This window comes from Clinocottus analis, unplaced genomic scaffold (genome assembly GCF_023055335.1).
Source record: "Clinocottus analis isolate CAN_PGR_092001 unplaced genomic scaffold, fCliAna1.0.p SCAF_15, whole genome shotgun sequence".
Lineage (NCBI taxonomy): Eukaryota > Metazoa > Chordata > Actinopteri > Perciformes > Cottidae > Clinocottus > Clinocottus analis.
This window is the reverse complement of record NW_027175876.1, coordinates 8,257,345-8,273,244: the sequence shown is the minus strand read 5'-3', so window position 1 is coordinate 8,273,244 and position 15,900 is coordinate 8,257,345. Positions and strand designations below refer to the sequence as shown.

General features: G+C 41.4%; 1 protein-coding gene across 5 annotated transcripts; it reads right to left on the bottom strand.

The window, feature by feature from the left end:
- Positions 1 to 613: 613 nt before the first annotated feature.
- Positions 614 to 15,563, bottom strand: pum2 (pumilio RNA-binding family member 2). Of its 5 annotated transcripts, none has more exons than XM_068577384.1 (23): positions 15,430 to 15,563; positions 13,647 to 13,989; positions 12,668 to 12,736; positions 12,159 to 12,264; positions 11,742 to 11,929; positions 11,457 to 11,629; positions 10,895 to 11,201; positions 10,713 to 10,806; positions 10,437 to 10,544; positions 10,136 to 10,281; positions 9,324 to 9,444; positions 8,479 to 8,619; positions 8,012 to 8,338; positions 7,696 to 7,923; positions 7,223 to 7,490; positions 6,992 to 7,121; positions 6,735 to 6,869; positions 6,472 to 6,609; positions 5,600 to 5,725; positions 5,256 to 5,327; positions 4,208 to 4,329; positions 3,703 to 3,895; positions 614 to 3,137 (listed from the first exon to the last, which is right to left on the bottom strand). In XM_068577384.1, the coding sequence occupies exons 2-23, from the start codon at positions 13,974 to 13,976 to the stop codon at positions 3,006 to 3,008; spliced, it is 3,654 nt and encodes a 1,217-aa protein (XP_068433485.1). In that variant the 5' UTR covers positions 13,977 to 13,989; positions 15,430 to 15,563; the 3' UTR covers positions 614 to 3,005. The 5 variants fall into 5 exon arrangements, with proteins under 5 accessions (XP_068433485.1, XP_068433488.1, XP_068433487.1 ...); XM_068577387.1 differs by having other exon boundaries at positions 6,741 to 6,869; XM_068577386.1 differs by lacking the exon at positions 15,430 to 15,563 and adding an exon at positions 15,106 to 15,290.
- Between the last annotated feature and the right edge of the window lie 337 nt (positions 15,564 to 15,900).

The window sequence follows — 15,900 nt, the reverse complement described above, 5'->3', positions numbered from 1 at the left end:
CCATCAATGGATTTTTTCTTCCCTGATGGCACAGGCATATTCCTAAATGACAATGGCAGGATTCATCGGGCTCAAATTGTGAAGGAGTGGGTTAGGGAGCATGAGACATCATTTTCACATATGGGAGCACAGAACTTAACCCGATGAGAATATTTGGAATGTGCTGGAGAAGGCTTTGCGCAGCGGTCAGACTCTACCATCATCAATAAAACACTGGATGGAAATAAAATCTTGTGACATTGCAGAAGCTTATCAAAACAATTCCGTAACCAAAGCTAAATGTGGTCCAACGAAATAGTGTGCGACCTTTTTTGGGTGGTGACTTTATTTTTGGCCAGGCAGTGTATCTTTTTACTGCCCCCACTCATCTATTAATCATTTACAATATGATTTTTCATGCATTTAGCCATTACATACATTTTAAGTCACTTTAGTTTCCTTTGTGAAGAGTTACTGCATTTTTTTGGAAAGACAACCGCTTTCGTTTAAGTAGTATTTAATTGTGTAGTATATACCTTTTACAAGCGAGCCGAAGTTCACACATCTGATAATTAAAATTGAGCTAGAACAGCTTCAAAGACAGCTAATGTAAGAAAGACCACAACAATGCGGGTCAAATGTTAGAAGAACAGTTTAATCATACATAGTCACAATTCTGCTTCCAAAAATGAGTTTGTTTTCTTCATCTAACATCTGGAAATGTACATAAGGCCACCTGAAAATGTACATGACTTTGACAGTGTGACAAAACTCATATGTTCATATTTATATAATTGACAATATTTTACATTGCTTTTGCTTACAAGGTAGAAGCTGTTCCAAAATACAGCACTCATCTGTACAAAAATAATTCTTGTCATGTCCTGTGAAGTTTCCATGGTATTAGAGAGGACTAAATGCAGCCTCAATTTGAGTACAGAGTGTTTTTTTCTTCTTTTTTTTTTTAAACTGTCACACTTCAGAAATACTATCAACAGTGGATTTTACAGCTCCCGTACAAATAGAGGCTGGCCTTTCCCATAACGGATTAAAAACAAAAACCATGCCAGATTGTGAAGCCATAAAGATTTTTTTCCTTTAAAATAACACTTGATCAAATAAAACTGTATACATTATATTCAAGGGGAAAGGAGTGATGAATATACACACATCAAAATGCACATTTTTGCCTTTTTCTCCCCAAAAAGTGTAAAAGACATCCCATTTACAGCATAAACGTTTACAAATGTACAACTGTACAGACGAAATAAAAGCATCACTACAAATTTAGAGCAAGGCCTGTCAAAACACCACAACTAGACACATTTTTTTCAATTTAACTAATAATCTTACACTTATTAACTGCACATATACTACATGTATTCTACAAGTATTCAAATGAAGCCATCACTACGAGCATTACAGGTGAATTGTACAGCTTTTGATGGCCCCACCGACCTCCAACAATGCACTTGCATACCCAACCAAATGGAAAAAAGGAAGATTAAAAAAAAACAGAACCATTAAAAAAAAAAAAGAAAAGAAAAAAAAAAAAAGTTCTTTCTGCATTCCTTTCAACTTATCCCACTACGTCTAGTTAATTTCACCTCAGATACACAAAACTGGGAAAAGCGCCACTTCACAACATTTTTTTTTGTACTACTCTGCCCTTCAGGTGGTGGGGGTTCCATCTGCACGGCAAGCCCCTACCCAAAAGCAACAATTTACACATACATAAAGATGCTATACATCGTTAAACTACTTCTACGCAAGAGATGATTATTCAGTACATAAAGATACCGTTTCTAGGGCAGTGTTCATCTCAAAGTACAAGACAGATAAGATGTTACACAAAACATGATAAAGGAAAAAAATCATTCCAAGGATTAAAACCTGTCACAGCATGCCAACACATACCCCGGTCCCAACCCACTATACTCACTAAAAAAAAGCCCCTCCCTCCCCCACTACAGTCATTTAATGTTAGGATTATACCAGGTCACACGCCCGCTGTACAACCAAACCTCATGCTCTGCTTCTATAAGTTAATGGTAGCGTTTATATTTTGCATAAACCCCGAGAGATCACCTGGATGAGGGACAGACGGCTCAAATGGGACTCAGTGGATGCAGCAGCTCAGGTTGGTCAGTCTGTAATATTTAGTACCGAAACTGTTCAGAGAATTACATCAGGCAGACTACAGGCTGCTTGGGTAAACACACGCCCCCCCAATTAGCCTGAAAAAGAATAAGCCACCACTGGAAAACACCGCCCTAGACTAAAGCACCAATCCCGAAGCCAAGCTCGCAAACTGGTCTTGAAGACCTCTGGTGACTGTGGCACAGGACACATAGTACTCACCTGTGGACGGAGGGGTTTATATCCATCCATACTATGTAGTGCTATTTAAAAACTAATCCATCAGCTGCTTTGGCATGGGAAACACTTTTACTGTGCACGGGATAATATACAAATATAATATTCAATTGCCTAGACTTGATTAGAACAGCTGACATAATAAGTCTGGTTACAAAAACAAGTGGAATTGTTTTTTAAAAGGATCACTCAGTTTAGCCTTATAAAATCACTTGCTGGTGTTAATTGTAGGAATTGGAAATTTCAGCAAGGTGTATAAGTTTTGTTTTTTCTACAGAGAATTTACAAGGTAAAAAACTAAATGTACAAGATAATATGAAAACCAGTCAAATACATCAATTACATCATTAACAATGGGCTTGTGCTTTACCCAGGGAAAAGAAATAAAAAATAAAATCTGCCTGCTGACTGTGCATCCCCTGGGGGCCACACTGGGGGCCTGCACCAGGGGTGGCGTGGTGGCAGGGGTCAGTTGTCACAGCGTTCTTAGGTGAAGTTGACTTGTCTTTTTTTTTGGTAGTTCCCTCAAAATGGGATAACAGAGGGTGTCAAAGGCTAACCCCTATGGCTAAGGAGCATCTCTCACAGAACAGGGGGGGGGGTTGGGGCTCTTACTCCACTTCTTCAGGGGACCCAGGATTTCGATGTGACTACATGAGGCCGTTCGTGGGGCCGCCGATGGGACCCAGTTCAGATCCGCTTTTCATGTAGTACTTTTCCAGCTTGGCCAGAATGTGCTTCCCGTAGGTGTACTTACGTAGAGTGGCAATGTGAGGACGGATCTGAGAAGGGCGAAACGGCAAAATTGAGCAGAAATCAATTAGTTGATAAATGGCAAATATAAATCATTACTGAAGCAAACACAATACAAATGTTCCATGGTTTGAGCTGATAAAACTTTGGCACGTTACAATAATACATGAAATATTTATAGGTTTTGGACTAGTTGTTGACATTCAGATTCAATGGGAATTTAAATTTACCAATCAAGAAAATGCCAGAATACATTTTACAATTGTTATTTTCCCAAGCTGAAAATCAATGAGGTGTAACCTTTCAAACTAATTGTACCAAATCAGAAAACATACTTTGTTAAAGAAAAGCTAAATATAAAGACATGTCTTTGTTCTATATTCAAATTTGAGCAGAAGATAAAATATTGTTTCTACAATTGGCTCAGATGCGCAAGTTGGTTTAAAGTAGAAAATCCAAGTAAAAGTGAGATTTAATCATTGTATTGGTTCACTGCATGAAACTAGAAATGTGTAAACGTGTTCCCTTTCGATGTAAATATACGCACCCTCATTGCACATCTGCGTAATCGCAGAGATTTAGTAGATTACCAACCTTGTGCATGATGATTTTGCGCTGAGCAGGTTCTGCCATGTCAATCATTCTTTGAACAACATAGTTGGCGTACTGGTCCTTCATCATGGTGTACAGGGCGCTGTGGGGCCCGTCTTTCTGGCAGCACACTTCATCTATCAGCAGAGCCCTCTCTGCACGCGAAGAGTGGATCACACACTTCTCCACAACATTACTGAGGAAAAATAGAGCGCGGGTAGTTCAGTTTCAAACTTATAACGAGGACTCATAAGGTGCAGCCAATAATATAAACCAGGCACATCAACCAGGAAACATGATCTGGCCTGCAATGTTAGCGTTTCCTACAGCACTTTTAAAATAATGCCTTATAACACAATAGTTATGCAGATTTACCAAATCAAAGCTATATTAATTTTCCATTAATAGTGAAAGGGAGAATATATTGATATCTAGGTAGTGGCCGTATCGTGCTCAAATATAACCATGTAGTGGTCGACTGCGCCACATTACACACAGAATAACTTACCTTGCAAACTTATGTTGACTTAGGACAAGAACCTTTCCACGAACTTCTGCGACTATCTTGCTCTTATCTTCTGGTCTGCCGTGCTCCAAAACATGCTGAATGACGTAGTTACCATACTGATCCTGCAGGAGGCAGTGGAGGTGCAAGCGCAAAGTTAAAAATCCATTTTAATATTGAATAATCACAAAATGATCCGCAACACCATTTACTCTGATGCTCATGCACTACTTTTTGGTCTTAATTGGTGTGAGATAATCATGCATTGCTCCAATGATGGGTAGACGAATGAGTGACACCCCCATTTGTAGTCCTACAAATACCCTTATGTCATCACTGCGGAAGGTTAGACAAAACAAATGCTGTTGGTTTGGATCGTGGCTGAACAAACACAACCAATAGCATCGTTGCCCCTTCAGAACGGGTGACAGACAGTTGTGGGTATGATTTTAGTGCGACAAGAGGGAGGCAAGAACTCACCTGACAAAGCAACAAATGACACCACTCTGAATCTATCTTGTTGAATAGTAATTTGTTGTGTAGGTAATGTAGCCTCTATCTTTAATTTGGGACTATTTGCCAAATCCATTTCCTGTCAATCTGTTTTAACAAGAACCGGCATTATTTTGATTCTGGACTTGAGGTCTAGCAAAGTACTCAAGGGGAGGCGATTTAAGAACTAGTTCTGAACACGCAAGTGGTTCATACTCTCTGGAAGCTCCCATCTAATAATTACAGTGAAATCAAGTAAATGAAGAGAAAAACAGATTGAGCAGGAGATGTTTTAGGCAAAAGAGGAGACGTCAGACAGCAGGGAAGCATGCGCCTTGTGAATCCTCTGTGGCATAAAGCAAGATAGGGGAAAAAGGCGAGAAAAAGGCAGCTCAGAGGGTTAGGAGAAGGCCTATAGCTGGTAGTTGGAGAACTATTTACAAGTTAAATTAGATGCTTTACACAAGAAAAGAATGTTTTTATTTTTTATTTTTTTTAAAAAAAGGACAGAGGAAGGGAGGACAAGGACATCCGCGAGAGAGAGGCAAATTGCTCTGACCTTGAACAGTGCATCACGGGACACCGTATAATATGTTTTGGGTGTCATCTCCAATGATACGCCTTGATATTTCTAGATGGAATAAGTGAGGGGGTAGGGTGGATGTTTAGATAATCACATATGTTCAGATGCAATGACAGCTAACAGTACAAATACATTCATCCTTACACTTAGCAGACCACAACTACACAGGAACAATGACAAGCCAAAAATATGAAATGCTCAAACATGAAGGAGACATGCAAATACACATGACAAGCACATATCTCAACAATGATCTTGTCACATTCAACAAACCTCTGCAAACAACAACGAGAGCTTAGAAATCAGAAGAACGTGCTTACCTGGCCCAGCTGTTCAGAGTGTTGATGCAGCTCTTCCAGGATGGGCAGAGTCTGCTCCTGGGTGCAGTGCTCCAAAATCCTTTGGATAACTCTGCAGCCGTAGGGGTGTGTGGAGAGCACAAACACCTGCAAAAGAAAGCAAAAATGAGAGCTAATTAATAAACACGTAATTATTTATTGACATGGGTTATAGGCATCTACCCTTTTTAAAAAAAAACTTTTTCAGTAGACTTCGATAATTCAGTTCTGAATAAAATGTGACAGACACTAAACCTCTGCTAATTTATGTGCTGCAAGACGGGCTTTGATCGGACTGAATAAAGAAATAAAAACAGTGTCAACAGAGAGCGGACAGAGAAGAGAAAGGGAAGAAAAAAAGAAAGAAAAAAAAAAAATCACAGTAACTGACTCAACTAAGTTTACGTTACGTTTCTTTCTTAAACTGAAAACCCCGTTACCTCATCTGTGGGTGCACTCTTTCAGTATTACCTCGGCTCATTTCAGAAAGTGGGTCGAGTAAAATTTTAAGTCACATTACGTAACTATTATCCTTAAACAGATTATTATATCTTTGCTTTTTCAAAAAGATTCTATAGCTTCATACTGTATTCAAAACAAATGTGACATGTTTAATGTTCATGTGATGGATTCATACATGTAATGTTTAAGTTTGATGTTCTACTCTGTCAGATCATATTATCACTCAAGTCTGATTATTTTTCATTAGATTCTTGCTTTTATATTAACAATGACATTGATAAAAGCAAATGGGATACATATACAGGCATTTAAAACATTTTACATTTCCATCAATGAAAAAAGTAGATTATAAAAAGAGGGAGCTGAGCCATTGCTTATGATGATAAACCCACCTGTCCTTGGAAGGCATCAATAATGAACTGTAGGGCCTGAGGCTGCACACACTCGATACACTTCTGGACCACATGGTTGCCATTTTGGTCCTTGACACACTTCAACACATGGCCATCCAGCTCACGGACAATGTCACTCTGAAGTGAAGATAAAAGGAAACAAGTGTATAATTTTAACAGATGTCACATGTTTACTGATAAAGAATAAAAAAAGGCAAAGCAAGGTTAGGAAAAATGTCATAGGGAAGTATAATCTCACTTACAATTACCTGCTGGTCTGAGGAAATGGACTCCAGGGCTTTCTGAATGACCCTGCAACCATACATCTGCAAAGCCAGGGGCAGGACGTGTCCACGGATACGTGTTGCCAACGCCAGCTTCTGGTCTGCACTTCCAAACTGCCCCACACAAAACACAAACACTATTGCACACAGGCAGAGAGCAGAGAACCCTAGTCTCTATTCTAGTTAATGTGGCGTTACTGAAAGGACACTTAGATAAACTGTAAAACTGCCCCAACCTCAAAGAACTTTTGGATGACGTAGTTCCCAAATACGTCAGTCATCAGTTGGTATGCCGCTTGCAGAATCTCTCCAAACACCATCTGCCTCTCAGCTGGAGTGGCCCTCTCTAGCTTCTGCTGGATAAATCTAGACAGAGAAGATTAAACAAAGCGTGGAGATGTAAAGACATTTGTCGCATTTCGCTTAGGCCTGACGATTAAAAAAAAAAGAAAGCATTTCTTAGCCACCTGGATCCATGCTGGTCTTGAGAGAACTCCACCATGTGGCCAGGCAGGTCACGAAGTTGGAGGTTTGGGAAGCGGTTGTTCCTAAAGTCTTCCAGTAGGCGGCTGCGCCCGGACGGCATAACATCTGAGCGACTGTAGCGAGGCCGAGACGGAGGGAATAGCTGGCTGCTGGAATTGAAAAGACTGGATGTCCCCCCGGTGCTCCGGTACTTGGCCTCAGCTCCAGGCGCGGCAGAAATGTAACGCCCGCTGCCATTTGTCAGGCCACCTAAGATCAGAGAATAACCAGATACTGTTGTAGTGGCACTGCAAGTAGCACATGATCCTTGTGCATGTGAAACCGAGAACGCCATGGGAAATGAGACTCATTTGAGAAACAACATTGAAATTATTAACAGAGTGTAAAATATCCGCTTTGATCAACCATGTAAAAGCCATCAATCATTCACTATTCTAATAAATACGAGGCCTACCTAGGTGAAGGCTGGAAGAGGATCCATGAGAAGAGGGCAGAGAAGGTGGAGGAGTGAGTGGAGAGTGACCTGGTGTGAGCCCGATGGGGCTGGGTGAAGAGGAGTAACCGAGGCTGTTGTAAAAGGGCTGGCCGATGGGAGTTAAACTGCTGCCGCCACGTTTGTATAGGTCAGAACTTGCCAGCAGGGAGTCCCTGCGAGATACACTGCTACTGGTAGAGCTGGACACTGCAAGGAAAATAATTGAGAACCAGTTGAGAAAACAGCCTGTGTAAAAGGAAAGGTCTGTTAATCTTCATGTAGCCAAGTCACTGACCAGAAGAGCCGAAGCCTCCAAGAGCAGAGCCCAAACCAACACCGAGGGTCCCACCGGCATTGCTAAAGCCCAGAGAGGAGCTTTGCGGTGGCGGCGCAGCAGAGGTGTGTGAGAAAAGGGAGCTGCTCTGAGAAGTGTTAGGGACTGATCCAGAGCCGTAAAAAGAGCTGGAGGGCAGGCCGCTGTTGGGTGGGGGAGCCTGCTGCTGTTGCTGCTGCTGCTGTTGCTGCTGCTGCTGCTGCTGTTGCTGCTGCTGAGGCATTGAGCGGTATAAACCGTTGCCCGGACCAGACATGTTGTTTCCGGAGCCAGACGCTGACACCGCAGCTGGTGATGGAGGGGGAGAGAGGAGAGTGTGAGTGTAAATGGGGCGCTGAGGCCCAAGAGACACTGAGTGGTACTAATTAAGTAAGAACAGACAGGAGCCACATATTGGACATTATAGTTACGAGTGGACTAGTACTAACCGGCTTGTGCTGCTGCAGGGTTGATGAGGAGAGGCGTCTGGACCAGACGAACTGGCCCACCTAGACCAGCTCGGGCACCAGGGCCCATCACCAAGGTCCCATTCTGGTCATAATATGCTGCAGGGGCTAAAACCTGATAACCTACAAAAAAAAATTAAAGGAAAGCAGCCAGCAATTTCAGATTATTATGTACAAAACTAAAAAATGCAACAACCTTGTTTTTGCACCTTTTTTTCAGTTGAAAATAGATCTTTGACTTTCTATATACACTAACCACGCATATCTCATTTATACATACATACATACACACACTAGGTGTCATATCAAAATGCTGATTAACCAACAATTGTTACACAGGTGTGCCTCGTCACAATGGAAACTCTGAAATGAGCAGCTTCATCACACAACAGATGCCATGAATTTAGTGTTCCATTCTGATACCGACTGCAGGATGCACACCAGAGCAGTTGCCTGTGAATTGGATGTTACTACTATAAGACGCCTCCAATTTCCTTTTTCGAGAATTTGAAAGTTCATCCAACTGGCCACAGCAGCCTTGACCAGACCTTAAAATCCAGCTTCTTTACCTGCAGGATTGTCTAAGACCAGCCCCCAGGACAGCTGCTGGCAACAGTTCATTTGTACAACCAAAGAATTTATTTTATTAAGATAAACCGTCCCATTTTAGAGAGGACTTTAATAAATCTGAACAAAGAATTTGAGATAAGCAAGTCCAAATACATATTACTAGAAAACATACTTAAAAGAGCAGTTAGAGAAGATAAATGTGTTTGGCTGCTTGTGTCTTTGGCTATATGTAGTTGTATGAGGAGGGGTCTACCAACCAGACATTCCTGCATACGCCAATGCAGGGTTCGCAGCTGCTGCTGCAGCGAGAGATTCCTGCTGACTCTGTTGGCCTTGTCCAGGTGTAAGAGGTCGCTGGTTGTTTCCTGCGCGCATCACCTAGAGAAGATCATAAGGATACTGTCACAACCAAAGGCTCCCAAAGTGCTCAATAGAAAACTTACAAGTGCCTGAAAACAGTTTCAAATCTAAAGTATTTCTATATTACGATACACGTTTCATTTAATATTTTCATTATTTTTACTTCATCGTGTCATCGATCATTGAGACAATGCCAGAGCAAAAAAAAAAAAAAAAAAAGGATCCCAGTAATCCCCTGCTGCATGCTTTGCTCCATGTGGAGTATTTTTTATGGTATTTGCAGTTATAGTGTGTGTTAAGATGAGAGCAAAAAGCTGATCTAGGAAAAAAGATGTTCTGGCCTTTAAAGACTCCAATAACTGACATTTTGCATTCGAGACCCTGCTGGTAATTGAACCATGGCAGTGGTTTGTACTCTCCTTATTATATAAAATAATAATGGCCCTGTGGCCATTATCACCTTAGTTTCGTCAGTACATGGTTGTTTTCTTCACTGTGAAATGAAATGTAACCATTGCTAGGTTACTTGAGTGCATTATAAAGTCATGAAATAAACAAGACTTGCATTAGTCTGCCCATATTAGCTTTGAGTGGTGTTTGTGACATGAATACAATGGTGCAACTTGTCATTCAAGACATTTTCATAATGAGCCTGATCTTCATAGACCCCTTTATGAAACCTCTCAAACAAAAGCACAACACTTCTTACCTGTTGTTGGCCTGGCCCTGGTCCCTGATTGGAGCCTTGCTGATTAGCCGAGTGATTGGCAGATGCTGCAGCCTGTTGCTGGAAAAGGTTGGCCGGATACACACCCCAAGGAACACCATAGTACTGTGGTGGAACCACTGTGGGACCTGAGGAAGACATTTAGATGTAACATACAGCTATTGTACAACTCATTAGAATAGTAACATGTATCTGAACATGGCACAACAGCATTGTATTTTAAAAATACATCAAAAGTCTAGCTGTCAAGAACACACGGGATACAAATGTGCTGTATGATCACCTGCGAGCGAGGCTGCCGCGGCCAGCCCAGCGGCAGTGTAGGGATCTGTTCCAGGTGGAGCAGCATTAATGATGTAAGGGTTTGGCACAAAGGCAGGAGCAAGGCCAGCTGGGTAATAAAGAGAAACAATAATGCAATTCATTTCTCCAGATCAAATCTCGTTCAAATGACTATGTAACTCGGGAAAAAGAACGGTCTTTAGAGACATAAAGTAGTTAAACTATATTACGCAGCACTCTGTGCTACACCCGTAGTAAGACAAAGAGCCTCATTTACCGAGATGTTGCTGCTGGGCAGCAGCCAGGGCATATTGTTGTTGCTGAGCAGCAGTTAGCTGTTGAACAGCCAGGGCATTGGATCTCTGAAACAACTTGGGGCGGGAGGAAAAAAAAAAATCAATCTGCTGAGCAAACTTACAGTTTTATCTCTTGAAAGATTTGTTTTGTTTGTCAACCAACCTGCTGCTGTGCGTTGTAGTCAAACAACCCTACTGGAGTCCCTGAGGAGTCCACCTGAATCTGGTTACCAGCGTAGTCAAACTGGAGAGACTCCACGCCGGCTTGCTGCTGTTGCTGCTGTTGCTCCATACCCCCCATGTTCTGGGCTTCCTGGCTCTGGAAGTCCTCGGGTGCCTTGTTTTGGACAGGGTTGTGTTGTTGGAAGGCATGTGGGTGGTGCTGTGCCATCATCTCCAAACTTGACTGACTGGGACCCATTCTCTCCACAGCCTCAGTGGGGGAAGCTTGGCGGCTTCCAGGGGTCGGACTGGGAGAGTAAAGAAGCGTGTATGAGTGTTATTTTGACAATTAAGTATGATCAGTATGTTTAGGCTCCATTACGATAATCAAACTTGTCAAAACATTGGATGACCACTTTTAAAATAGCCTTGGGCTTTTTGAAATGAGGGAAGTTTTTCGAAAGATAGCAGATGATGGTTGGAAGATACAAAGTCAGATTTTTTCAAATTACCATAGTTATAAACTGTCAAACAATAGGTTGCCATTAAAAGAAAAGACCTACTTAAAGTCTTTGCAGTCCCTGTCCATGCCGTTAAGTAGACCTCTTCCGTTGGCTTTAGTGGGATCGTTCTCATCTCCAACCTTCATCTCTGGGCCCTTGTCCTCTTCATAGGGCGAGACTTTCTCTTGGACATCAATCTTCTCTCTCCCATCTTGGTCAACATCTCCTCCACCCTGATTACATTAAAAAAAGATTAGGTAAGACTATGTGCCATGCTTTAGAATATGTATTTTTGGAGCAAGAGACGCCTCTTCTTGGGAGTTAGAAGTCAGAAGCTCAACTTACATAACCACCATTCCTGTAGCGACCATCCATCTTGTCACCAGGAGAAGAACTGAGGACGTACTCCACCATGCTCACCCCCAGACCTCCACCTTCTGAGCGAGGTGAAAGCACAGAATTGGCATCGCCATTCCCGTGGAAACTCTGGCCTGGTCGCCGCTGAACCATGATTGGTTGAGACACTGAATGATCTGAATAAAAATAAATGATTAAATATCGAAATAGATGTGCACAAACTATAGCTCCTTAAACAGTCAGATTAAGATTGAAGCAACAATAAAACCATAAGTCAAGAAGCCATTTCCAATTATGTAGTTTGATTTGGAATATGTTGCATTCAACCAGATCTAATAATTAACTTTATCTTGAAGAAAGAAAAACGAGTTGAAAATACAATATAGAAACATAGGAGCCACTCACGAGATGATCCCCATGCATTGTCCCTCCACTCCTCTCCAAGAAGCATCCCTTTCCTCCCATCCTTGGACAGCTCGTCGGAATCCCAAAGTTTTTTTGCTGGGAGAAGCTAAACAAAGTGTATATCATTTGTAAGCTCATTTTGCATGTCCAAGTGCAATGCAATGCAATGCAATATATATATATATATATATATATATATATATATATATATATATATATATATATATATATATATATATATATATATATATATATATATATATATCATATTACAAATTTTGTGTTTAGCAGTTAGATTACAATTTTGAAGTTTAAATATTAGTATTTACTGTAGTGTTGGTCAGCTTAACATTTTCTAACTCATGGAGAACACTTTAGTGCATTATTATCCCCAATTGCAACTACTGCAGTGCAGAGTTAGAGTAGGGATATGAAAAATGAATTCCTTTTTTATATATTGCTATACTGTAAAAGGAGAAAAGACTAATGTTAGGAACAAAAAACCCTACCTCTCCCATGCCCCTCGACTCCAAAGCAAGAGCCTGAAAGTCATAGTTCATTTCATCTGTGGCACGGACCTGAGACAAAAAAAAAAAAGTTTGAAGCGAAAGCTAAAAGCACTAAAGGGAGGACACAAAATAGAGACCTTGAAGGATATTACATTTGTTGCACACGCTGCAGAGCCTGAAAATATTTTGGTCAACTACAAAACATAGTAGCAAGAGGCCCTTCAGCCCACAAAAGCTTTTTTACATGAAGTAGCAGAATAACTAACACAACATACAAAAACCACTACACATTTGTGTTAACAAAAGTGTAAGAAACTCAAGAGTCCTTATACATCCCTCAGGTGCTGAAGACAAAACTTAACTGGCATTCCTGTGGGCCCTTTGTCAGGTCAAATGAAGATATTTCACGTAAAAGGCTAAATATTATTTACATTTTTAAATGCTATTGTGAAACATGAACCCTGATAAAATATGCAGTACACACACAAAGAGAAATGAGGTGGCCCTACATTAACATCTTTCTTTTCAATAGGCTGAGTGATAACTCCAGGCCCAAGCCACTGTATGCAGGCTTGCATAGGGGCCTTTGTCTGAGACAAAAGGTCTCAGACATGCATAGAAGATTGGGGAACCAATATACAAATCAACGCAACATGTTTTTATACAAATCTAATGAAGATTTGCAAAGAGAGGCAAAAGAACAGGTTTTTTTATTTAATAAATAATCACCAATCAGTAATCATGTTTTGTTGGTTGTTTTGTTTTCTACGGTGTGCAGTTTAGGTAAAATTGACAACTGCTCCACCATTCACAAAGTATAAAACCTTAGACAACTACTATTGTATCAACAAGTAAATAGGTTACTTGTTGATACAATATTCTGTAAAATGTGTAGCATTAGCCAATACAAAAACGCTGCTGTTTGTTCCTTGAATGCCCACGAGACTAAATAATATTACAATGACCAAAGACCCTTTACCTGGTCAACATGATTGGCGTCACCAGTTGGCCAGCGATGTTTGCTTGGTACGCAACCTCCAAGCTGCTCCCCGGGCTGCCTCTGAAAGAAGTATCCAACTGTTGCGTCATCCTGAGATCTTCCACTCAGTGGAGGCTGCGGGGTGCCTGGGGTGGGGATAACAACCCTGTCCATGCCCTGTAAATGTGGGACTCCAGAAGCCTGTCCGGCTACCCCAACATGAACTCTGACACCTCCAGTCTCAGGAGCACCATTTGCATGCAGCATCCCACCTCTTGTCTCCTGCCAGGCCACGTCATTCATACCTAGGATGCTGCATGGAACGCTCATTCCACGGGAAAGCCTGCAGAAAACATACAAGCATTATGTTGACCAGTATATGCATTGTTTTTACATTGACGAATAGGGATGTTTGGAAGTGGCCCATTGATTGACTTCTAGTCTACCAGAGTGTTTGCCGGACACAAATAATTCTAATATATGGCTAAAATTACTTTTTTATATCCGAATAAAGTCAACGAGACCCACCATTTGAACGTGACAGCTACGTAACTGTATTCTGATCAGGCTGTGGAGTTTATGAAATCTGTACGTTACAATATGCGGCCTTTGTCGCCGCAGAGTATGCCAGTCTTCATACAAATCCAACTTTTGAATTACACTTCGGGATAATGATGTACCAAAAGAATACTGCATGAATAATACAACTTATTTGTTTTCGCCGGTACGAGAGTAAATCCTGTACTGCTAGCCACACGTCACGGCTGTTCTCTGGTTGAAGATTGGAATGTTAGCTGGCATGAATGTTGCCCTGATTATCCATAATTTAGTTACATGGCCTGTCCGAGAAGGGGGCATGGACGTCAAATGGCAGGTCTAAATCTGGTGGTTCTCTGATTTATGAATGGACAAAACGAACAAATCGGGTGCATTATAGTGATTGCTCACAAGACCGAGAATGCTAACGCTAGGTAACGTTGTCGTTAGCTTAGTGTTAGCTAACGCGACCATTATCGTCACTAATGATTAAAAGACACGCGCGACTCTCACAGACACCGCTGTTCTGTAGCCACAAAAGCTGCCACTGGCTTTTAAAAATACATGACGAGCTACAACGACAAATCCAACATTACTGGTCGTGATAGCAGACCGATGTGCAAGCTAACGTGGCTAATCTAGCCAGAGTCCGCTGCTAATTAGCACGCTAACCAACGGATTTAACTGCGCATCCACGAAGCTAAATAGTGGTTAAATTAAGCTAATGACTAGAAGTTTGTCCCCGTGTTGCATATAGTCCCATGGTTATTAGTGTCCACTCCCTTTATTGACCATGTGTATTGTTAGCTAATGCTACTTCGCTAGAGAGAGCATTAGCGACAAGCTAAGGCTAACCGCAGCGGGCCTGCTCTGTTTATTATTGGTTGGCGACGCGACATCAAAGTTAAATTCGGGAATGTACCTTTGTATTACAGTAAGCAAGGGTGCTCCGATGTTGAACAAAAAACACAGCCGTTTTCTCCACGTTGATTGGATGCAACGAGCCAAATAAAACCCAAATAGCCGCAGCAAGACCTAGCACACGCCAAGTTGGTGTTGTGTGAGCTAGAACATCACCCCAAACACTTGGTGGCTAAACAACATGGCCCCCCCTTCAAGTCCCAAACAGAGGGGCCTTAACCGCTAAACAAAAGGGGAAATACTCACACAACGGCAGCCGCGTTTAAATCAATCGCTTCGCACACATTTAGCTCTCGACGTGAACAAATAAACAGGAGATACTCACGCGTTGTCGTTTGGAGAGAGAGTCTCTGCTCGTTGCACGCCGTCAACCCAATTCTATATTGTTTTGTTTCCTTGGAGAGAGCGGTGATTTAGCCAGGCTCGCTTGATAGTCAAAGCTAAGAGTTTGCCTCCGCGAGTGCCCCCTCCCTGTAAATAGCGTGAACTACGTAGACATGCGTATAACAATCAGTGTAAATGTACCTCCCGACATATTCTCCTTTGTACGCCATGTGAATGTAGCGTACATGTTACGTCGAGGTGTGTTTAATGTGCTTATCCACCAACATTTTATGAATAAGCATTACCATTAACATGTGCTCATATTGCTGCTGGATATATAATGTATCATTGAACAAGAGCATGTTTCATACTAGTTAATTCATTGCTGTGGACAAGGATAAGTGTAGATTAAAATGTATTAATAGTTAAAACAAAATATTTTTGATAGGGGAAACAATTTAATGACGAGAAG